Below are 26,009 nucleotides of genomic sequence, written 5' to 3'. Positions count from 1 at the left end.
ACAAGATGATGGGGTGAGCTAGGTAATTAAGGGTGACTTGATGGTGTGTTGAATTGATAAGGTATAGGGACAGGATGATGTGGTGAGACGGGATGAGAGGAGGATAAGATAAGGTGGTGAGGGGTGAGGAGGGCACGCTCATCCCCCCAGCTCCACCCACTTATCCCCTTCCCTTCCAGCGCTATGTCACACACGTCAAATGAGTCCACTTCAGCGACCATACAGGTAGGCTGTCTCAGGATTTTGGACAAGGGGGAGAGTAGAAGAGGACCAGAGACACCTCGTAATTATCGAGTCCATCTGGGACATGGGAACACAGCTGGAATATAGTCAAATGAGGTCGTTTCAAATAGTTGTAGACGTTAGCTCAAGTTAGCTTAACATCGATCACGTGCTTGTAGTCCATTCGGCGGGACCAGTTTCGGATGGTGGGGTATTTTTACATCTCCGACTGGCTTGAATTCTCCTTGATGGATGTGTCACTCGACTGGGACTAGACTGGAGTCAACATGTACGCGGGACGCAAGAGAAGAAAACCGCTTCAGAAAGGGTAACGTCACTATAGTCATTTAATTTACGTCCTGCCTGTCACCTGATCTGAGTATCTCGTCAGGATTTCAGAAATTTCTTGGCCAAGGCACATATTTTATATTTGAAATATATCACGGCACACCACCAAACAAAAATGTCTCAAAAAGTGGATGCATTTTGATTATAGGCTACTTTCTGCCATCTATTTTGTTCTGCCTGTGGCTATCATTTCAGATCATTTCAATAAAATTGTACAATTTCCCACAGCAGACCTGATGAGCACAATTAAAGAACCTCTACCTCCAACTTAATAGCCTACATTGTAAATTGAGCCCCTTGAGAACATGTTCAATTTATCAAGTACAGTTTGAAACATAACACGTTGATTTAAATATCATTTGCATCTATTTAGTGCATAATGTTGTTTCCCACGTATTGAGTCAAAGTACATATTTTTGTAATTTTACATGAGAAATATGATGTGAACAGTTTGGATTTGGAATGGGAATGCTGAAGAACTTTTTGGGTGAAGTAAATGGCTGATTTAGGAGGAAAAGGGTGAATTCTGGAACCTAATGCCTAATATGTCTTATTTAGTCAATTTTTTGAATGGTTTGAAGAAAATGAATATCAAATAAAGTGTGCATACTAATAATAAATAATTAATTTGGGTGTAGAATAACATACTGTATACATGAATACTCTTTAGCATTCACACAATAAATAGCAGTCATTACATCTCAGTCACAATTTAAAGTTCTTGGTGTCCTCTTACTCACAACCAGAACCAAACTGACCCCACCTGAAGGGGACAAGTCCAACCCGTCCAACCCGTCCAAACGGCATCGGGACCGTCTGAACTTAGAGCTGGACAGGCTGGCTGGCTTGTTGCCCTTCCCTGAGGATGTCATCTCCAGTTTGGACAAACTGTCCATCCTGAGGCTTAGTGTCAGCTACATCCGGACCAAGAGATTCTTTTCAGGTATGACGAAACTTATGACTTGATCTGAAGAAGTAGAGCCATATACTCATTGGTGAAATACAGTTGGGAAGAATTTTGAGTTGAACATAAACTTAGAAAATGGTTGATTTTTGGTTTTGCCGTAGATTTGCATGATGAAACAGACTGTAGAAAACATTAAAGTCAGTCAACAGAGAGCCTTGATTCTCAAAGTTTGGCACTCGTACATGTGGAAAAAAATGAAATACATTTTTAAACTCTGCTTATTGTTGCATTGCCTTGAACTTTTGCTTACTGTATTTTTAAGTACAGTTCACTTGTATTCAGTACATTTGCATTTAGTCTGTAATGATTTCCAGAATAACCGGATAGTGGATCCCACAAACGCAGAGACACAAAGGGTGTGGAATCGACAAATTTAATTGTACACAACGGAATTCTATAACACAAAGCGCTGGACGAAGTCAGGAGAAAAACAGTTAACAAAAGTCGCTTGCAAAGTATGCAAAAAAAAGAAAGTAACAAAAATACACCCGCGAATAAGAAAAAACAAAATACAAAACGAGCTATACAAAGCGGATAAACTAAAAGCGACGTGGGAAAAACAACACGTGGATACCTATCACTCAAGCATAAAGCTGAGAAAACACAAAACTACAGAGCAAAAAAGGCTCAACGCGTGCTTAACAAGCAACAAAAACATAAAACTACGTGTCAAAAGACTCACATGAGAAACTGGAAACAAGAAATGAAGTTAGAGATAGGAATTTGGAACACAAAGTCAGAATAAAGCTCTTAGGCGAGGACGTAGCAAGGTCAATACTCCGACGAGGAGTGTCGGCAATTCCAGTCGTTATAAAGCGTTGATTCCTGAATGAGAAACAGGTGCGGCACATGAGCACACGCCCCTCTACTCAATCAGAGACTGAAGAAAAACAAAAACACAACGCATTGAGAGCACAACCATAAGGAGGATTAAAATGTTAAATGCTGTGTACACTGTTTTTAATGGTTGTTCCTGGGGATATTTTGTCACAGACATGTAATTATGTCACCAGAGAACTGTTTTAAATTGTGTAATTAAAATCATAATACAGTATATCTCCTTTAAGGCCCACGAGGCACTAGTTGTCATTTTGTTGAATGTGAAACTGAGAGGGGTGGCATTGACCGTGAAATGATGATGCAGATTCCGAAAGCTTTCAGTACTTGATGTATTTTCTAGAAGCAACTACTAGTGAATGAATGAAAGGCCAAGGCAGGAGGACAGTCCGCATTTCGGTATTTCTGGAGAACAAGTGCATCACCGCTGGATAACCCCGAGCTCGTCGCAGAGTCTGAATGCACTCTTTAATGGATTGTAGGTCAGACTGTTAGCCTGTGGCCATGAGATGACCTCCCTCCCTCTCTAAAGTCGCAGACACACAGTAATGTAGGTCTGAGGAGGTGGGAGGAGGAGATGAAAGCTTTGGGGAATAAAAACACAGCAAGATAATCCACTCACACCACTTTACAGACTTTGTGGAAGGGGGCGGGGGCGCGGGTACCCACTTTTCAACTTTTGACTCGTGAAGCCACACCAAACCAGCTGACACTCTTTTGTTGTGGTGGCTGAATTAGTCTGTAGACCAGGGGGTTTCCAAACTATGGCTCACCGTCCTTTTTTTTTTTTTTTTTAGCAGTCCGCGCGGCATATACTAAAAATGATATATGATGCAGGGATGTGATTTTTCCGCTAATTCGCGGAATTCCGCTTTTTTTATGTCCCCCCCCAAAAACAAAATCCCGATTTTTATTTTTTTTTTTAGTAGTTCATTGTGTATGCACATGACTCCGACAGATAACATCTTCTGCTATAACAAAGACATTTGTGGTATGCTCTAATATGAGTTACTTTTCATTTGGTCATGATACAATTATTTGTTCATGAAATTTGAACTCTTCAACATTATTTATGTGTTAACTTAGTAATCACATTAGTTAGATATGATGATATTCTCAGTGATAATTTTTAAAAGCAAAGGCAGTCCAATGTTTTTGAATGTGACTGATTTTGAGTTGACTAAAACTGCCATTTTATATGGGATAGTTCAATATACATTGAAAATTTATGCTGTTGTTTTGTCTATTTCTTTGTCATGTGAGTGCATTGAAAGTACTTAAAAACACGGAAAACCCACAAGCTCCCCCTTGTCCCCCCACCAGGGCACTGCCCTGGACCTAGCTGGGTGCCAGCGGCCCCCAGACCCCCGGCTAAATTTTAAGATAATTTCACTTTGGTCAAATCACATCCCTGATGATGAAATGCATGAAAATGTTCAAGAATGTCAAAGTGGCCCTTGCTTCCTTCGATATTTCTGTACACCACCCTCAGAGGAAAAAACACTGGACACTCTTAGTATAAACGCAAGTGGTTCTGTCACCTCAGCTTCCTGTTGCTTCTCTGTGGACGGGGCGACACACCCATGGGGGATGCAACACCCACAAAGCTCCCACTGTCTCCATGGATTATCAAAATTCGGATAAAAAGGAGCTCGGAAATGCAGCGTGCTGAAGCGATAGGGCTGAACGACCCCCCACCTTACATGATAGAAATATAATAGAGAAACAAGTATCTATCTATCTATCTATCATATAATTTCCAAATTTTGTTTTGTTCATGTTTAATGACAGTCAAACCATATTTTAAGCATTTTCAGTTTCCTTTTGACACTTTAAAAGAGTTGAAATTGTAAATGAGCAGCTTTTCATGAAATTGTCTTGTTCATTTATAATAAATAAAAAAAAACTAACTCTGTGTCTGTCTATATTAACGTCTGAGTTTACATTTCGTCTCATGCTCTGTAGTAGACAATGACCCGACAGACGATTACAGATAGATGTGGTCCAAATAAGCAATTAAGGCATATAAACTTTGAGCCTCTTCATTGTCTGAAGCTCTGACTGACTTCCATCTCTATTAACGTCTCCTTGCTGCCCCAGAAAAGCTCTTTCTTTCCTACATATTGAACCTGCTTACACCCATTTCATCCCCAGGCTCTGAGGCACATTGCCTGCCTCATTGGTTTTGTCTATGAGGTCAGAGGTCAATATAAGAGCCCCTATAAGAGATTTATATAACTGCTTAATTCAGTGTAGAGGGAAGTGTGGCTTGTCTTGCTCACAAGATTTGGTACATTTGCTCAATTCCTACAATTTTACAATCTGTTTATCCAAGTGACGAAATATCCCCCAGTTTTCCTCTCCTGCTCTTTTCTCTAAAGTGGCATTGAAAAAACACCTCTCCAATGGCGTGAGCAAAAGTAATGACCCCCTTGACGGCCAGGTTCCGGAACACACAGCGCGATGTATGCCAGAAGGGGAACTGCTGCTTCAGGTAAATACATTTCAATTTACAAGCGCTCCAACTTAATGTGTTATTCCTCTCATCATTTCAAGATTCAGAAGTCATTTCAAAGTCGAGATTGACATCCCTGAGCACACTTGCTGATCCAAATATTGATTTGAAAGTAGTTCACACAAGCGGAAATGCTTCCACAATTAGGTGCAGCCCGTGAACATGAAATATTCAAGGTCATTTGATTTTTCTGACATTTGTCAAATGGAAGCCACAGCAAATCCATTTTTATAGCATTTGGTCTTCAGGGTCACAAGTGAGCTGACCCTGTCAACAAACTTTCGGCTGGTTGGACTCCTCAATCAAACTGATAGTTGAGACTTAACATTTGTTAAATTCCTTTCGCCACCCAAAATCTTTAAATGCTTTCTTTTTTTCAATTAACAGTGACAATTTATAGAACATAACATCAACTTTAAACACATTCAAGTATCACCGATCCACCAGACGAGCCAAAATGTCATGTTTGTGTTGTTATCACTGCAGGCTCTGAATGGATTTGTCCTGGTAATCACAGCGGAGGGAACCATTTTTTACTGCTCTCATACCATCCAGGATTACCTCGGTTTCCATCAGGTACAAGACCGGCCACAAAACACAAGCAAACAGGGAAGACCCCTCTCAAAGCACAGCACAAATCAGACTTCTCTCAATCTCTGATTAAAGATCAAGACGCTATTGAATTTTTTGAGAATAGCTGTCCAGATGATGGATGGATGGATAGGAAATGTGCTTTATAAATATTTTATAACCTGGTATTCTCCCACACACACCGCAAGGTACATAACTAGTAACACAATTTACTCAAATTGCTGACCGCTCAGCGAAGTGGTCTTGAACAGGTGGTCCCCATAGTGGCAGGTGGTGATCCACTTGACCACGGCTGCCTTCCATAAAACACGTTTCACTCTTGAAATACAGCACATCAAACACATGCTTGAAATTGTTTTCATTTACGTTTCGAATTCTGAATAAATGTCCTCTTTTGTGGTGTATTTTCCTGTCAGACGGACGTGATGCACCACAGCGTGTTGGAGCTGATTCACACTGAAGACCAGCAAGAGTTCAAGAGGAACTTGCACTGGGCACTTAACCCTCCCGATAGCCTTGGATTCTCCTTGGACACTGCAGCAGGTCTGATGCCCACTGTTAGACTCAACAGGATTTCTGTGATTACAATTAAATTCAGCTTTACACACACACAAATATATATATATATATATATAAGAGGTGTTAGAAAAAATTCTGCAATATATCGCGATATTACAGCGCGCAATTCTCGAATCGATTCGATATGCGGCCGAATCGATTTTTAAACATCAATATTTTATGGGCATATTCAACAAAACGTCTTACTTAGGGTTAGGATCCACACGTTAAGCATGGAAGAATGTTATATTAATGTAACATTAAGCCTTAATATTTAATTTCAGTGCTGTTCAAACATGAAACAGACTGCAACCTGTTTGTTAAATGCAGTGGCTCAGTTATAAGCCTGAATGTTCAGAAAAATAAATAAACTTTCATACAAATCTTACAGTGTACATGTACAAGTTTACTGATTAGTATTTCCTAAATTTGAGTTTCAAAAAAAATCGCAATAATCAATTTATAGATTTGTATCAGGATTAATCGGCATCGAATCGTGACCTTTGAACCGTGATACGAATTGAATCGCCAGGTACAGGTACTAGGCAATTCACACCCCTAATATATATATATATATATATATATATATATATATGTCGCTAATCATAACAGAAGTTTCACATATGGAGCAATTCTACAAGCACTCTCCTCACACAAGACCACAGAGGCAAGTAAAGGGAGAAAGCCACATTTGCCCCACCCCCCCCACACACAAAAAAAATCCAGCCCTATTTGGTACTTCCCATAAATCTAATCGGAGGCCAAGCGAGGTGGCATTAGCTCAAACTGCTGGAGATGTTGCACCCACACCCAGTCTTGCTGTGGACACGTCGCTTTCAATTATCATCATGTCAGTATTTTATGCATGCACACAAGTCAAGGGCAATCTATTCAGCATCTTCTATTTTTGTGGTTGTACATTTACGCAAATAGATGGCCAGTCAGCTTCTTCCTACCTGGTGAGGTACAACCCTGATGAGCTTCCTCCTGAAAACTCCTCCTTCTTTGACAGAAGCTTTGTTTGCCGCTTCCGCTGTCTGCTGGACAGTTCTTCTGGCTTCTTGGTGAGATTTCACAAATAAATGTTACTTTCAGTTTATTTTCATGAAAACATTGCAAAAAGGATTGCTGTGTTTTCAAGCCGGTTAGTGGCCCTGGTGTGCTACCTCAGAATCTCCCAGAGGTCAGAAGTCACCATTTACTCTTGTAATCTGCTTTAGGAGAGCTTTAGTGTAGGGGAGCAACCTAAATCCAGCCCCGTTGTCAAGAAGTGACAAGGGTAAGGGGAAAACTTGCTTTCTCATGGTCACTAGCTCCAGAGACGCTTACTTCTACTCTAAATTGGAAAGTTAGCTAAATGTATACCACAGAATAACCTTTGTCTTTGAAGGGTTCCCGCGGGGTCCAAAAAAAAAAGTATCCAATTCAGGAACTTAAATTTTAGGCCTTAAATGTCTTTTAAAAAAACACCCATATTTTAATCCCAGGTCTAAAATGTTATTCACCAAAGTCTTCAAATTGACATCCGCCCCGTCCATTCTGAGAAAAGAAACATATGTGGACAGCTGCATGCACTGTTGTGTCACAACTCGTCACAATAACGCTTGTCTCACAGCTGGTTTATGTATGCACTTTTATTTTGTAGGTGCCGCAGGAAGTGTTCATTTAATCTTCATGTCGTGTGAGCGGGAACAAGCGGTGAAACTTATCGTTGTCAGTGTCCAAACCTAACTTGGCTGGAAGCTCATTTGAAAAGGTTCCGCATTGGTAAACATCGACAGGCCGGAAAATTACAAACCTTTTGAGGAAATACGGCGTATAGAAACCAAAATATGTGACCTATGTGAATCGTGGAGAAGTAATGAGAAAGTGGGAACAACTTAGTGATTCCTGCAAGAACCCTGTCATTGTATGGAACTAGGGTGCACTTAAAGTTCGTTTTCAAGAAGAAAGTATGGGAAAATAATACTTTTAAAAAACACTTCTAACTAAGTTATGCAATACAAATTGGGGGGGAAACAATTTCTCCAGAGCTCTCATCTTGTAAGAAAAGTACAAGCTGTCCTTCCTTCCTTTCCTCAGTCTCTCCTTTGGCCTCTTGAGGTCTCCCTGATTTGTTGGAATTTAGATGTCTCTGGGGTTGGTGAAGGACTCTGGTTGGTGGCCTGGTGGGTGGTGTCTGGTCACTTTCCTTTCTTTCTTTGGTCCTTCCTCGGGTCTCCTGACGGCCTCACGACTCTGGCTGGAAGTGTTCGGTTTAGGTGAACGGTATGGGATTTTTTAATAGGTTTTAGGTGAACTAATGAATACACACACACACTCGCACGCACGCACACACGCACATACACATTCTCACCCACATACAAAAAAAAAAAAAGAGCAATGATGATGACATGTCAAATTGGTAAAATTACCGAATGAACAATACTGAGCTCTCCAGGAAAAAAAAGAAAAATAGAAAAGAAAAGTACAAGCAAGTAACACAAATCTTGGAGCTCATTTCATGCTCATGTTTCCCTGGAGTGTCTCGAAATTATGTCTGTCCTCCCTCGCAAAGTGTTTGCGTGAGCAGTAAGCCCGCTTTCTGCTTGTGTCTACTGGTCACTATGGCTTTGTTTTCCTAATCCCTCCTGCTATTCGGGACCAGATTCCTGACATCACGACGGCCCTTAAACCCACCTAGGTCAATTAAGCAGAGTTAACAGTGGGGGGGGGGGGGGGTCGCCACACCAGACGCTGTGTGTGTGTCAAGTAGGGTGTTTCGATAAGGAGAGGGTTTTCAGGTTTTCCTAGCATACCTGAAAATATACAGTATCATTGCATATGTTGTTTATTTAATAATTGGTCGGTTGTGGAACATATTTTGCAGGCTTTGAGCATCCAGGGTCGACTGAAATTCCTCCACGGACAGAGTGGACCGCGGGGCGCTAATGAGCGAGGTGGTCGGCTTCAGCTCGCCTTGTTTGCCGTTGCCTCTCCACTGCAGTCACCAGCTATCCTGGAAATCAGAACAAAGAACATGATCTTCCGCACCAAGCACAAACTTGACTTCACTCCCATGGCCTGTGATGCAAAGTATGCGCTTTCGTGCTGATATTTTCCTGTTTCAAGCAGAAGTCATTTTAAGCGTACGTAATGAGTGTCACGTTTGTGTTTTTTAGAGGTAAAATAGTGCTGGGTTACACAGAGGCAGAGCTGCGTGTCCGAGGTTCGGGATACCAGTTCATCCATGCTGCTGACATGCTGCACTGTGCTGAAAATCACGTCAGAAGTAAGTTAACAGTAGGGATAGACCGATTATCGGCCGGGCCGATTATCGGCGCCGATATTTGGTATTTTGACGAATATTGGTATTGGCCTTTTAAAAAATATATATCAAATGGCCGATAATAGATTCATTTAAAACTGGTTGATCTCAGGGAACTATTTATTTACATTTTCAGTTAACTTTATAGGACATGCTGATGACCTTGGGAACTCTCTGCAACTTTTTTTTAGTTTGAAAGTAAACCTAATATACATGAATATTTAACAATTATTGTTAAATTATGGAAAAAAAATATTCACTGTAGAAAGCTATAAGGCGCTATGATGTTTACTTGTTTAAATTTTTATGTAACTTTTTAAGACATAATTATGTCTCTGGGAGATCACTAAATATTTTCTTAGGATTTTAAAACAAAGATGTCTATTGTGTAAGAATAAAAACAACAACAACAAAAAAAAATTGTCAATCATCTGAAAAGTTGTTTTTAAGACATTTCAACAAAGTATTTGTAAATTTTTTACGACAATATTTTTTCTGTTCCAAATAACGGTTATTGGTATCCTTGACTACTAATAATCGATATCAAATCGGTCCATCTCTAGTTAACAGTGCTGCTCACCAGCCAATCGCAAGGCATGTATGGACTACCAATCATTCACGCCAAGATGCAATATATAATAAAGTCTTCAAATAGCCCAAAAATTCATGTTGAGATGTGCGCTCCATACAGGAGCCAAGATTGGAACCTAAAACCTGTCGAATGTGCTGCATAGTCAAACCATCTTCAAAATGTCTTATCTGATGTGATTCCAGTGATAAAGACTGGTGAGAGCGGCCTCACCGTCTTCCGGTTGCTCACCAAGGACAATAGATGGAAATGGGTCCAAGCCAACGCCCGACTTGTCTACAAGAATGGCAAACCGGACTACATTATCGCCACGCAGAGGCCCCTGGTGTAAGTGGAGGGGCGACGTCAGCTTGTTATTAGTTACCTGAATTGTTTGACGATTGTTTCTCCATTAAAAGGGACGAGGAAGGAGGAGAACACCTGAAGAAACGCTCCATGCACCTCCCTTTCACCTTCGCCACTGGCGAGGCACTACTCTACCAGACTGGTTATCCGCTCTCCGGCTTTTCGGAACCCGTCAAAGGCAAAGCCAAATGCAAAAAGGGGAAAATGGACAAGTTCTCAGAAAGCGTGCCTCCAAAGTCCTTACTGGAAGTACTGATGAGCCAAGATCAGTCTGTTTATGTCTGTCAACCAGATTCAGAGGCTCACAAGTCCTTCCCTTGCAGTACCTTTACCAAACAGCAAGGGGAGACTGCTGGATTTGGCGACAGCTGGCAGATGACCGCAAGATGCGGCAGTGAAAAGTCCATGAGTGATCCACTGCTAGCCACACTGGACTCTTTTTGTCTGGACGGAGATGAAACTTGCTCCAACAGCGAACTTCTCAGTGCTTTGGAGAACCTCGGCCTGAATGCTGAAGACCTGGAACTTCTGCTGTTGGATGACAAGATGATCCAGGTAGAGATGGATTCCGGACATGTTAGTGAGTTCACCAATAATGAAATCATGTCCTACATTCATGAGTCATTGGAAATGGGCTCAAATAGAGAAGAGCAGAACAACATAGTTGGATTCAAACTCCATGAGTTTTCTGCGGACTCCGTTCAAAGTTCTTCCCAACAGGAGCAGGCCCACCACGTGCCCGCTACCCATGTCAGTCCGTCCATCAGCATTCAAATGCAGCAGATGCCCATTGCTGCACTTGGCCTTCGGTTTCCTTCTGGATGTATCGATGCCAGCGTCCTCTCTGAGAAGAACCACAGGACGCTTATGGCTGAGAAACCTCACCAACCTCTTGTCAACAAAGAGAGCAAAGACATGATCTCACCACTGGGGTCAAGTCACCATTGGAAGCAGGAAAACCGCCAGACTTTGTTAGCCGACTCCCATATCAAACATACCGCTTTTATTCATAACGTCCTGCTTGACCCGGTGGTCTCAAACACAACAAATGCGGGCGGCACAGCACCGAATGGCACAAATATTTCTCACTACCAACGTTTGGTGGATGCTGTGCAGCCGCACCCACTGCAAGGTCAGCAGGCTCACAAGCTGCAGAGTCCAGGTCTGCTCCCAGGTGTGACTCAGTGTCCCCCACAGAGTGCTGCTTTGGAGCTGGAGCAATTTTTGGCTCTGGCACAGCCTTCGGTCCAGGCCTATAGTCTGTTCAACACCACCAACGGCACGCAAGGTGCACACAACCAGGTAAGACAACAATAAATATTTTTTAGCAAACATCATGCATGAACTGTAAAGTTATCTTCATTGTCACTTAAAGTGAAAGTCAACCTTAAACATTTACAAAATATTAAACATTTACATAGACATAATCTAAATATGACATTCTTTATTTTATTTTTTCTGGAGAGCTCAGTATTGTTCATTCGGTAATTTTACCGATTTGACATGTCGTCATCATCATTGCTCTCTTTTTTTTGTTTTGTTTGTTTGTGGGTGAGCATGTGTATGTGCGTGTGTGCGTGCGTGCGAGTGTGAGTGTGTATTCATTAGTTCACCTAAAACCTATTAAAAAATCCCATACCGTTCACCTAAACCGAACACTTCCAGCCAGAGTCGTGAGGCCGTCAGGAGACCCGAGGAAGGACCAAAGAAAAGAAAGGAAAGTGAAATCCAAATATGACATTCTGATTAATATTACATTTGTGGAGTATGAGTTATGAGGCAAAATCCAGCCGTTTTTATCCATCTCAAGGGGCGGCCATTTTGCCACTTGCTCAGGTCTCAGGTGACAACCAATCACAGCTCAGCTTCAGAAAAACAGCTGAGCTGTGATTGGTCGTTGCCTGAGCCCCGAGCAACATGGATGTCATCTTCAGTCGACAGCAAGTGGCAAAATGGCGGCCCCCTGAGATGGATCAAATTGGCTGGATTTTACTGCTTAATTCATATTCCACAAACACAATATTAACCAGAATACCATATTTAGACTAGTGGAGCTGCATAGAACATAATATTGTCCAAAAAAAGTTGACTTCCCCTTTGAAAAATACCTGTAAATGAACGGGTCAGACGTGTTCTGCTTTAAGCCAACTAAAGTTAAAGTTTTAATTTAAATGGCAATGATTACTTCTTCTGGATACTGTGTTTTTACAATAAGGCGTTCCTCAGATTTCGCCAAACATAATAAATTTGTACTTGGATCGTGTTGGACATTTGTATTCGTCTATTCGATGATATCGCTTGAAATTTCATACACAACTGAGGCACTGTGGTTGGATCCCGGGCAGTATCAGAAACAGTGGTCTAAATCCAAACGTCCATCAGATTTGTCAATAGAATTTCTGAATGATAATACACTTTCACTAAGATGTAGCAGCTGCACCAGCTGCTCCAGATTAAATTGTGTCACTTCACATTTTCGTACCTAACATTTTCTTTATGATGGGAACGGATCGGTAGATTGGGCTAAAGTAGTGTTGTGTTTTTTGCTAACAATGCTTTTGGGTGACTTTCAATTCAATCAAATTCATTCAATCATTACAAAAAAATGTTTGGATTCACTGCTGCCCAAGGCTTTAAGTTTGTCAATGGGTTGCTGAACAAGTGAGCAGCACGCAACAACCTCAGGTGCTTCCTTGAGAACTAGTCAAAACTGCCTTCTTTATGTCTAACCTAAACCTTTGATTTTGACCACTATTCATTTGAAACATATACATTTTCTCTCTTCATTTCTGCTCTTATCTAAAAAAAGAAAAAAGACAACAATGAAGTTATCGTATTTTCCGTGACTCAATCGGAAACATTTGACAAGGCCTGATGTGTTGCCCGCAAATGTCAACGGAACTAATCGACAAGGCGCCAACTCTGCGCTGAGCTCTTTTGCTGTGATGGGAAGTCAGCACATCGAAGCTTCAGGCATGAAGCTCACTGTAAACTGTGATGATGTGACCAGACATGCTATGTAAATAAGAAAAGGCCTCTCGATTTTAGTGCTGTTTATCTCATGTACATACTATTTTAGGCAGTTGTGAGTGACTCACATTCGAACGGTGGCACCCTTTCACACGATCGCATAATAATATAAAAGAATAAACTTGCATATTGCAGGGATGTGATTTTTCCGCTAATTCGCGGAATTCCGCTTTTTTTATCTCCCCCCCAAAAAAAAAAATTCCGATTTTTTTTTTTTTTTTTTTTTGTAGTTCATTGTGTATGCACATGACTTCGACAGATAACATCTGTGGTATGCTCTAATATGAGTTACTTTTCATTTGGTCATGATACAATTATTTGTTCATGAAATTTGAACTCTTCAACATTATTTATGTGTTAACTTAGTAATCACATTAGTTAGATATGATGATATTCTCAGTGATAGTTTTTAAAAGCAAAGGCAGTCCAATGTTTTTGAATGTGACTGATTTTGAGTTGACTAAAACTGCCATTTTATATGGGATAGATAAATTTATAAATTTATGCTGTTGGACCTAGCTGGGTGCCAGCGGCCCCCAGACCCCCGGCTAAATTTTCAGATAATTTCACTTTGGTCAAATCACATCCCTGATATTGGAGTCATTTGTCATCTGATTGTGGTTGTGTTTTCCAGCTGGAGAACGGTTGTCTCCTCAACGTGGCCAATGCCACCTTCATCCGGACCTGTCTCATGTCCAACGGGAACAGAGAGGTGGCAGGCAACATCCCAATCTCATGCCCCGATGGACTCCCAGACACTCAGAAGTCAGAATATATCCTCTGATAAGAAGGTACCAAATCTAGAAAATAAAATTATTTAAAAATGACAGACATTTTGTGAAACTTTAGAAAAACAAAACAAAAACTAAGCATTTACCACCATTTGCAGGGATGTGATTTTTCCGCTAATTCGCGGAATTCCGCTTTTTTTATCTCCCCCCCCCCCTCCAAAAAAAAAAAATTTTTTTATTTTATTTTATTATTTTTTTAGTAGTTCATTGTGTATGCACATGACTCCGACAGATAACATCTTCTGCTATAACAAAGACATTTGTGGTATGCTCTAATATGAGTTACTTTTCATTTGGTCATGATACAATTATTTGTTCATGAAATTTGAACTCTTCAACATTATTTATGTGTTAACTTAGTAATCACATTAGTTAGATATGATGATATTCTCAGTGATAGTTTTTAAAAGCAAAGGCAGTCCAATGTTTTTGAATGTGACTGATTTTGAGTTGACTAAAACTGCCATTTTATATGGGATAGTTCAATATACATTGAAAATTTATGCTGTTGTTTTGTCTATTTCTTTGTCATGTGAGTGCATTGAAAGTACTTAAAAACACGGAAAACCCAGGAGCTCCGGGGGGCGAAGGTGATAATTTCACTTTGGTCAAATCACATCCCTGCATTTGTCACTGCTCATTTTGATGTGACACTGTGTTGTAATATTCCTGCGACACAGAATCAAAGTCTAGCGTTCATAAGCAGGTCAGATCTGTTCTTACTTATTACTGCTGGAATGGAAGCAGCACCCACTAATCTGTACATACACTCTTTCTTGAAGTAAAAATCATCTTAAAATTTCTGGTTGAAGTGGAACTTCCTGCTCAACTTACATTGAGGACAATTCACATGGTTGAGAGTTCCTATTTAGACGGAACAACATGTTGCTGAAACACTAAAAAGAAAAGAAAACAGGCAATATCCTGAAATGACGGGAACAAGAGTCCTGTAATTGTGTGAAATTTTGTTAAAACAATTTCTTTAATCTTGTCAAATTATTTGACTGGAGCCAGCTGACCAGTGAGGAGCGATGCTGCCTCAAAATATCGGATCCGTCCCTTCTCCAGTAGAACCCCATGCCATTCAAAATTCTTCTCAAAGAATGCATACTTAAACTGTGGTTATAGAAAGTCTACACACCCCTGTTCAAATACCAGATTTTAAGTGACAGCTAGAGAAATCCTTTCAAAGCTTTTTCAATCATTAACTCATTCACTGCCATAAATTCATTTTAAAAATATATATATATTATTTAAAATTAGGGGCAACAGGCGATCAACATTTTTAATTGTAATTAATCACATGACTTCACTGGTTAATTCAAGATGAATCACTATTTTTATATCTGTTCTAATTGTACAATAAAACAAATTCTAGGTTTTCATACTCTTGTTAACAAAAGTGGGAAAAAAAATTAAACTACTAGAAATAGTTCAAATGAATTTTTGACGTCTATAGCCGTCAATGGCAGTGAATGAGTTAATGTGACCTATAAGCCAACAATTCAACCGAAAAACTAAAGGAAAGCTAACAACATAATGTGGTCGCACACCTTCTTTAACTGGGGATGTGCTTGTTTTCAGAATTAACCAATCACACTCAAATGCGTGTGAAATGGGATTCAGCACACACCCGACACACTTTAATGTGCCGCAGGTTATGCCCAAATTAGGTTCAGCTGGTCTTGAAAAGATCTTTTTGTTTGTTTGTTGTTGTTGTTTTTCAAATTAATGGTGGGAAATATTTTTGGAAATGATTTGGCTTGTTTTTGTTTCACTATCATTTAATGTTGCCTGTTTATCTTGTGTCTAATAATATCATGTAGAAATAATGTGATGAGTTCATGTTATGAATAATGTATTGTTGCACTAATATGAATACGTATCCCTTTGTTTTTTTTTAGTGTGGCAGCAATATGCTTCCCAAAAAAAAACACGCCCGCGCGCACCAAAATGTCCGATTGGAAAGCATTTTGTTTCTTATTCCTTGCTGCTGCTGTCAAGGAACCCATGAGCACGGCAGCCTCCCAACACTAATCGTCACGCTGCATTTGTGCCTCCAAGGACCGCAACCGTGTTGTGCACTTAACTGTCCTGTATGTCCCTGACATAATCAGAGCAGCTCTCTCATGTCCCAAAGCATTTTAGTTTCCCGACTGGAGACGTGACCGCCTTGTTGTTGCTGCTTAACGCGCATAGTGAAACATGTACAGAGGAACATGATTGCTTACAGTCCATGCGCTCGTACAAAAGACAAGTCATGGTAGTTAATTGGTGGATGACATAGAAACATTCCTGAAGGTGCATTTTCTTTGAGCTCTTCCTTTTGAGCTGCTGGCACTGAATAAGAATATAAACGCAAAGCTTTTGTTCTCGCTCACATTTTTACAAGCTAAGGTCAAAGATCCAAGTCTTTATTCACAAATCTGTAAAAACATGTTAGTGAGCACTTCTCCTTTGCCAAAAAGAATCCAACCCCCTCATGTCACATGCATTATCGCATGATTATTGCGCAGTATGTGACTTACATTTGGAGGCTGGCCAGGTCAAGAACTGGGAAGTTTTCATCTAACCCCCCCAAACACACACACACACACACTTGTCTTTGTATCATCGTGGGGACATCTCATTGACATGATGCATTTCCTAGCCCCTTCTTTTAACCCCAACCATCAAAAATGATTACCTACCCCAATTTCTTACCCCAACCTCAACCATAATCCAATTCAAACCTAAACTCTAAAACCAAGTCTTGACCCTCAAAAAGAGGTCTGAACTTGTAGGGACCACCAAAATGTCCCCACAATTTTAAGTCGGTCCCCACAATGGTAGTTAAACCTGTGTGTATGGGCCCTACAATGGAGCAAAGAAAAAAAGCACACACACACACACCATCTTGAGTGGCCTTTTACTGCAGGCAGCCTAAGGCACACCTGTGCAATAAATGTGATCACTTCAGATGCTGACTGGTTTTGGACCACAACTTATTTGAGAGAAATCGTCTTTCTGTGAATTTAGTAAGTCTTAAATCTGTCTGCTTATGAAAAATGGAAGCAAAAACAAAAGTGTTAGATTTATATTTTTGTTCAATGTATGTCGACCGACAATGTTCTGATGCAATGTTTCTAGAGAAAAAAAAAAATTCATCCTCATTGAAATACGCACACAGTGAATTAGCAACATTTAGCATTTAGCACAAATTCCAAACCAAATGTGAACCATGTCAGCAATAACTCCATGTTGAATGTCACAAAATGCATTTACATGATTTGTTTTAGTTATTTTGTAAATTGACCTTTTTTTATATATATATAAAACCAGTTGTGACGTACTGTTGTGTAAAACGAGACAATCACTTCACGATGCGGTTTATAAAATGTTTGCCCTGCATGAATATGTATGTTGTTTTACAAACACTTCTTAAAAATCACCTACAGTAGCACTCAAGTAGTCGGATAGGAAATGCTGTGTTTTCTGATTCTATGTTGTAAGTTTATTGTTTATTACCATGGTAACAATGAAGTACCACAGTGGTGAGGTGCGACTCGTCATCATTCACGTTGATAAACAGCAGCTTTGGAAAATGTGAAATCCCGGCTACTGTTAAACGATCACCACTCATCACTGTTTCTTTTGTCTCTATAAAATGATCATGAGTACATTTTTAACTCATTGACTGCCATTGACGGCTATAGACGTCAAAAATTCATTTTAACTATTTCTATTAGTTGAACATTTTTCCCCCACTTTGTTAACAAGAGTATGACCTAGAAAAAACATTTAGGACAAATATAAAATTTGTGATTAATAGTGAGTTAACTAGTGAAGTCATGCGATTAATTATGAAAAAAAATTACGCCCCTAATTTTTAATGATCTTTTCTTTTTCTTTTAAAAAAAGAAAATATTATTAAAAATTAGGGGCGGAATTTTTTATATTTTTTTTAAAGGAAAAGATTATTAAAAATTCGGGGCGTCAGGCGATACATTTTTAAAATCATAATCAATTGAATGACTTCACTAGTTAACTTGTGATTAATCACAAATTTTATATCTGTTCTAAATTTACCCCAAAAAAAATCTAGGTTTTCATACTCTTGTTAACAAAAGTGGGAAAAAATGTTAAACCAATAGAAATAGTTCAAATGAATTTTTGACATCTGATTAATTATGAGTTAACTATTGAAGTCATGTGATTAATTACAATTAAAAAAAAATAATCGCCTGACGCGATTAAAAATAAATAAATAAAAGATTATTAAAAATTAGGGGCGTCAGGCGATTACATTTTTTAATCATAATTAATTGCATGACTTCACTAGTTAACTCATGATTAATCGCAAATTTGATATCTGTTCTAAATGTACAATTAAAAACATTCTAGGTTTTCATGCTCTTGTTAACAAAAGTGGAGAAAAAAAATCAACTAATAGAAATAGTTCAAATGAATTTTTTACGTCTATAGCCGTCAATGGCAGTGAATGAGTTAAGATGTGTCATCTTTCAGCTATGTGGCAATAAAAGGTTTGGTGCCATCACAACTAACCGCCTCTGCTGTCGTCTTTGAACTGCTGTCTCCTCCTCTTGCATCTCTTGGGACTTCTCCTGTCAGCCCGCGTAACCAACCCCCACCCATCCATCCCAAAATTGGAGGTGCAAACAAGTGTAGGGATTTGGCACACCTGGCAACAGAAAGAATTAGTTACAGAAGAAGTTCAATTGACGTTTTTTACACACTTCTGTTTACATTCCGACAACTGCTGCAAGTGACGCACGCCACCCACCAACCACCTTTGGATGCTTTTAGCACCAGCACAAAACACCTCCAACCCCCAACCACAAGACTTTTTGCACCAGCACGGGTGTGAATTCACATCTAACGGCAAAATAAACAAACACACCGATGCCAGAGGCGGCTGCTTGAGATGCTCCCAAACGCAACGTTTTCATCTCGCCTCTCAAAATAATATGAGATGACTTTCAGGGGCAAGCTGGCGGCTGCTGCAGCTTGCCCGACCTGCTGAGTGCACAACGCTGCCGACGTTACATCTTTAATGACCCACCCGGAATCATTTATGAGAGTTTTCTTTCTCCCGCAGTCTTCAGACGGTTAACTTTACGCGCTTGTGACATGATCAATCATCCAAGCAAGATGTTGTGCGTCCCACTTTTAGCTTTGCGGCGGTGCCGTCTCCTGCGGCCGAAGCCCGCTGGGAGAGGCTGAGCGCAAATGTGTTCGTCTGGGGACCGAGATCATTTACCTCGTTACCATGGCAACATCCCAAATCTGTCTGGGTCAAGACCTTTTGGCATCTGTGCTTATGGATTCGTGTGTGCTGTCCAATCTCTAAATATCCGTCATGATGAACAAACAAATGGTGGCTTTTGCAGAGTCCATCACAAACCTCACTGTTAATCCCCAAAAAATTAGCAGAACTAAATAAAAAAAAAAAAATTATTATTTTTTTTTTTTTGAGTTGATCAGCTCACAAGTTAAAGTTTTCCAGAACGTGAATGGTTTGGTTACACACAAAAGAAAATAAAAAATATTATTTTCAATGGCAACCTTCTTTTTAAAAGCAAAGTATGGTCCAAGGAAGACCAAAGGTTTTTGAAGGAACATAAAAACAGACTTTTTAAACAAACTTAAGGATCCCTTTTTTATTTTTTTTTGAAGCTTTATCTGGAGAAAACCCGCGCCAGACAGCATGCACCCGCCACCCAGGTGGCCTGGATTCAATCTCACAACCTCTGCACTGGGAAGCAGACGTGCTAACCAGACGGCCACCATGCCGGCCAGCTGCTGTGAGCATGTTTATATAATCTAACGTAAATTGTTATTCATTTATTTTAACCAGGTAAGGAAACTGAGAACAGATTATCATTTACAATGTTAACAGTAAAATAAGGCTAAAATAAAATTACAAACTGACAAGTAAAATAAATTATGAAACATTTCTTTGTGTTTACAGAACATAAAATATTACATTACTTACGTTAGGTTTTATTTTTATTATATAAATAAATTTTATTTGGTAAGTATTACCCTTTTTCAAATGTAATCATGAAATAACTACATTTTAGCAAGTTAAAGATAATTTATGTTTTTACGTTATCCATAACCAAAGGCTAGTATAGTTCAATTTAATCAAAAATTATTAGTACAAATTACTCATAAAAGCATACAGTTACAGTTAGTATAAGTATTGTGTAGTTAATTTGATTATTTTGAATGTTCATGTTAACAGTGCTTGTGCATGCAGGAGGCGCATTTTGTATATTCTCTATCAGTATCTCACACTTTTCTTGTATTTCTCGCTCAGCCTTCTCACACTCAGAATCTAGAAGCAGATTGAATGTGCCTCCTCTGACCCCTGCCAAGCTCCCTCGGTAATAAAATCTGGTCTGGAACCGCCTCTGCATTAAGGCCCAGACAACTACTGCTAAACGGCTTCCTTTATCAGGAACTGCATTTTTTATTTTTTTTTACTCTATTTGTGTCAATGATCTTATTTTTCTTTTAATGTATATGTGATATGCCCTTGAAAACGTCCGCCTCGCAAAGATAACAGTAAAGATTGATTTGATCAGAAATGATAATAATTGTTCTATTTAAAGAAATGGGTAATTCAAATTGATTGGTGATAAATGTGCAAGTGTGCATCAGTAAAGCATCTTCCATCCTGTGACTGCACGCACCCGGTCCGCACCCGTCGTCAACATGTCAGTGTTCATTACATCCAACCCAGCAAGCAGATCCTGCCGCACTTCCACCGCTCAGCTTCCTGTACGCAGCCGCCGGGGACAGAATAAGCGCGCACTATTTGTGGTTATACTTCACATCACTTTTTACAAAATGTTGAGCAACATCAAGTCGTCTAATTGGAACTTTAGCCCACCTGATTCCTTCTTATTTATCACCGTGGCTGCTAGTGGGAGTCAGAGGAGTGACTTGTAAAGGACGAAGACGGTGGAGCGCCAAACTGTGTGTGCTGTCATAAAGCTTTAAACACAGCACTAATGGCCAGCATGAATAAGCTGGGAGGCTTTTAGGGCAGAAGCAGCCCCACCACCTTCACGCCACCCCTCGCTGTAACCCACATACTGTATGAGCTTTGACCTCCTGCTAGTCGCACATTCTACCCCGACAGGAATTAAACACAGTAATCCCCGCATAGTTGAGCTTCACTATTATAAGTTTTCGCAGCATGTAGCATAGGGGAGACTGGGGCTAGTTGTATCACTTTTTATACTAGTTCTTGGAATCAATACATTGTATATAAACAAAATGATGAAAGACCAAAGTCTTGGGTATATTTTTTTCTATTCATGTCATTGTCAGTGCAGAGATATAAGTCATCAAATAGAGGGAGTAAACATGTGACATGTCGCCCCACCAATGGGTAAGTTGTCACACTAAATGGGGTAAGATGTCACACTGGATTTTGCAACTAATAAAATAAAACAAGAACAAAACTATCCCTTTTGTGTTTGTTTGTTTTTACAATTTTTTTGTCATTGATCTTGAAAATTGACTATAGTCATTGAGCAAACTTTAACATAAAATATTATGAAATAGATTAAAGTCCTTAGGAACTGCTGGCATGTAGGTCATAGCTCTCAGCCTCAAATAGCCGCCATAGTTTTGCTTCCCTTAAACTGGAAAATTGAGATGAAATTAAATTTAAAATATATAAAGCATTTCGGTTAATGGATTAATGGATGGTTCATCGTGAAACTTAAACCAGTGATGACATGTGGGCATACTGTAGTTCCATCAACAACTGGAAAATCAATTTTTAAACAATGAAACAAAATCTATTTTCCTCACTCTTCAGACTCATCATCTGAAGGGCAATTCTGGCATATGTAAACCGAGTTGTCAGAGGTGCATTTTTCATTGGTCCATTCTTTGCATATGTGACAACAAACCCCAAAATGACTGAGACAACTAGCCTCAAACTACAGGCAGTGACTGAGGTATGACAAGATGCCTGACTGCTTTAACAAACCTTTGTTGTCAATGGAAAGAAGGTCCTTGACTGGACTAATTACAAGTAGGCCTATAGAAGTATAGAAGGTAAATCTAATTTATTTATTTATTTATTTATTTTTTAAACACTGTTGTGGGTTGGTTGCATCAAGAAGAACATCCGGTTTAAAACTCGCTATGAGAATCCCTGACTGACAAGGACTGAGCCAAAACTTGTTTTTTGGTGGGGAATGTTGAAAAACAAAACACTAATAAGAATAAAATGAAGAGTTTACAGTTGCAACGTTTAAAATTAGTAAAACATAAATAAATAATAATAATAATCTTTAAAAAATTTAGGATTTTTTTTTACTTTTATTTTGAAATTTTAGAAAAAAGAATTGAAATACGAATGAGCTGAACAGTTTAAAGTTGGAACAATTACAAACTTTGAAAAAAATAATAATTTGGGGCCGTTATTTTGGAATTTAGGGAGACAAAAGGGAATATGACCTGAACAGTTTGAAGTGGAAACGGTTTGAATCGGTCAAGAAATCATATGAAAGGAAAGGAAGAGGAAATAAGAAGTTAAACCCACAAATTGTTATTTGTGGCTTTTTATTTTGAAATTTTAAAAAAAAATTGAGTGTCAGTGTCAAAGTGAGTAACAACACACAAGTATACTGTTAGTAACCACTACCTGTTGTGTTGTTAGAGTATTTTACATGTTAATTCATAAAAATAAATTCAGTTTTGATTTTACTCCATGTACAGCACTTTGTATGTTTTTTAAATGATCTATACATAAAGTTGAATGTGACATCAATAAGTCAGCGGCAATACGCCACCACAAGTGGTGCACCTTGTCTTTCAGAATAAGAGTATGATACAGGAAGTGCTATGTTAACTGTGTAAATGGTTATGATATTTTAACTTGTTAATGTCATGATTGTATTTGTGCATGGCAAGTCTGCCTTTATTCTCCTTTTTCTCCTGGAAGGTCAGGCAGGCGGGTGTGGCTGGCGCCTGGCAACTGATGAGACACACCTGCTGTGCAATTGGTTCATCAAGCTCTCCATCAGAAGCCTCAGCCAAGATGGTGGCAGAGAATTCAATCTCATGAGGTAGTGCTGCACAGTCAATTTCCAAGTGTTTCTAGTGTTATTGTACGCCTGGGGGTTACCACAAAGTTTTTGTAACCTGTTAGCTCTGGATTTTTTTGTTTTGTTTTGTTGTTGCTATAGTTTTCCTCATGGAGATTCTTCAGCCAACCTGCACTCTCCTTGCCTGATTGCCAGGGTCCTGAGTTCTTTGTTTGTTGCCCTATTTTAATGAATAAATTATTTTACTCATTTTTTACTGTCATCACCATCTCTGCTTTTCAGGTTCTTACCCAAACAATCTGTGTCACTCACAATGGAACGGACGTCTTATTTTAGTTTTTTTTTTATTGGAGAGAGGACTTTTACATTGCAGTACATTATTACTTATTATCATGAGACTTGACCAACCTCCTTGACTCATTAAAATAAATCAATTTTGTGCCTCCAAGATTTGTATTTGTATCCTCCTAGATTATTACACTCCAGATTACAGATTAGGCACAGTCTCTTCTTTCGACAAAAAAAAGGTATATTTCTGTTTTTGTTTTGCAGCAATTAGAATATAGATAAAGTTTCATCATTATTCACAAATCTGTTTAAAACACTGGGGGGAAAAGCTTTTTTTTTTCAACATGGCCCTGGTTGCTCTCTTATACTCTGATGCTACCTGCTGGCCGTTTTTGTAATTACTGCCATTGCTTCACCCGTTCTCTGCAGTTCAGAGGCTGGATAAAAGCCTTCTGTATGCTCTAGCATAAAATAAGATTTAAAAAAAATAATAATAATAATAACGTATAAATACGTCTTTGGGATACGGGAAACATTTAAAATAGAATGTGGCCCCTTGAGACACGCTCATGAATGTGAACTGTGTGAGTTGGAGATTTTGATTTGAGATAAATGACTCACAAATTCAATCAATCCTTTTGAAATGGTGATAATAAAGCATTTTAATGTCTAGAAAAGTGTCGTATGAATTTCATGTGTCATTACATTACGAGGATAAACACTATCTGTAAATAGGAGTGTAGAGTAAACTGGAAATAACTGATTTTCGCAGTGATGGTGTTTGACATGAAAGCATCTCTCTTTGTTTTCTTTCCATGTGATGCTTCACTGAGCACCTTCTCGCATGTGGGTTGACCTTTAACCCCTCCCACATCCACACTCCTGCCGGCCATACTCAACGTTGCTGCTGCCTTTACCTCGTCCACCATGTCAACATACCAAAACAGTTTGGATCAGAGCGGTTGTTTTGTTGACCGCGGCACATGAGGCGGGTGGTGAGGTCATCATCGCACACACAAGCTGAGAAAAGGAAAATTGCCACGATGGATCGTTTCTTTCTCATGACTGATAAGAAACCTACAAAAAACAAAAGAAGCAATGGCAAAAAGGTCATTGAAACAGAATCATCCTACAGTAAGAAAGAACACAGACAACAATCAATCATAGACACATAAATACACCGAACAAACATTTACATTTATACTAGAATCTGATGCCAAGTTTCCATTAAATTCATTAACTAACCTCAATCCCCAGTCGATTCCAATAAATTCCACATAATTACCATTGAAAATTTTCAATTTGTAATACAGTATTTCCAAAATTCCCCAGATTACATTGCTATGGAAATGTACTTTATCCAACTCTAAATACGTGTTTCTTAAAAAGTCTTCAAAGGACCAATAGGTAAACATAAAAATGTTGTGTCAACTTTGTTGCAATATCACTAAATAATTCAAGTGTATTTTCATTTGTCTGAGTCCTCCGCTACCGCCTGTTCTGTTCTCGAGGAAGCTGCCGAAGCTCTCACATCCATCTGACCTAAAAGCTCTGACATCTCACAGGGCGATCACACACTGAGCTGACAAAAATACTGCTCTTGTTTGTGCGTGCCTGCGTGCGTGTGTGTGTGTGCGCGCGTGTTTCTCTGCAACACAACCTTGACCTAGATGCTGAACAAACAAGCAAAGGAGTGGGGGAGGAATAAGGAGGAGTAGCAAAACTGCATTAATCACAATTTGAATTGGTGTTGATGGCAACAAGAGCAACAACTTGTTGCTCTTAAATTGTGACATCATTGTTTACAAATTTAACAAGCTCCACCCCCCTTAACTCCCGCCGGGTAGCCTACTATGGACTATATGCCACGGAGGAGGCGGGACTTCCGGGTTTTCACCCATCAAATGTGGTTCCGTTTCCGGTTTGCGACGTGTGGGCCGCGTCCCAGTACCCCCTCGGTTGCGCGTTTCCATTGACGGGTGCGAGGCTGCGAGTGTGTAGTGTCTGTCTCTGTGTCCGAAGCATTTTAGATAGCCCAGACGCCCGCCCGCCGATGAGCGGGAGCACGCGGTGCAGGGGTGCAGGGGTGGGGGTACGAGTGTTGGATGTCGGAAGTCCGTGGCGTCATCTACCCCATTGTTTATTACATATCCACCAGGTGGACATTAGTGGTATTGCACTAGAGTGGTTTCGATCCTATTTGTCTGACAAAACTTTTTGTTAGCCTTGGTTGCTCTGATTTCTGCTCTGCCCCACTGTAGTATGGTGTTCCACACGGTTCAATTTTGGGGCCCATGCTATTTTCATTGTATTTGCTGCCCAAAGGTTCTCGCTTTAGAAAACATGGTGTTTTTATTTTCTTTCACTTCCTCACAATGATAAATATCTTCAAATGTGATACAATTTTTTATTATTACTGCAATTATCATCATACTGTGATTTTGATTATTTAATGAATGTACAGTACTTGATTTTGGCATGTTTCGCACATTGTTCTGCTAACTACAGTGGTTAATAAAGTTTTTTTTATTTGGGGGGGGGGGGGGG

At 39.5% G+C, this 26,009-nt stretch overlaps 1 protein-coding gene across 6 annotated transcripts; it reads left to right on the top strand.

Moving 5' to 3' along the window:
• On the top strand, positions 1-26,009 carry LOC144054858 (aryl hydrocarbon receptor-like). Of its 6 annotated transcripts, XR_013294725.1 has the most exons (14): positions 1-550; positions 1,317-1,513; positions 4,756-4,868; positions 5,376-5,465; positions 5,897-6,023; positions 6,972-7,102; positions 8,908-9,113; positions 9,200-9,309; positions 10,120-10,261; positions 10,333-11,581; positions 13,944-14,100; positions 19,777-19,904; positions 23,072-23,195; positions 23,316-26,009. XR_013294725.1 is itself a non-coding variant. In XM_077570240.1 (12 exons), the coding sequence occupies exons 1-11, from the start codon at positions 510-512 to the stop codon at positions 14,091-14,093; spliced, it is 2,556 nt and encodes an 851-aa protein (XP_077426366.1). In that variant the 5' UTR covers positions 1-509; the 3' UTR covers positions 14,094-14,100; positions 23,072-26,008. The 6 variants fall into 6 exon arrangements, 3 of the variants coding, with proteins under 3 accessions (XP_077426366.1, XP_077426385.1, XP_077426378.1); XR_013294722.1 differs by having other exon boundaries at positions 23,077-26,009; XR_013294721.1 differs by having other exon boundaries at positions 23,072-26,009.

Source organism: Vanacampus margaritifer, chromosome 1 (assembly GCF_051991255.1).
Source record: "Vanacampus margaritifer isolate UIUO_Vmar chromosome 1, RoL_Vmar_1.0, whole genome shotgun sequence".
Taxonomy (NCBI): domain Eukaryota; kingdom Metazoa; phylum Chordata; class Actinopteri; order Syngnathiformes; family Syngnathidae; genus Vanacampus; species Vanacampus margaritifer.
This window is presented reverse-complemented; position numbering and strand designations above follow the sequence as displayed.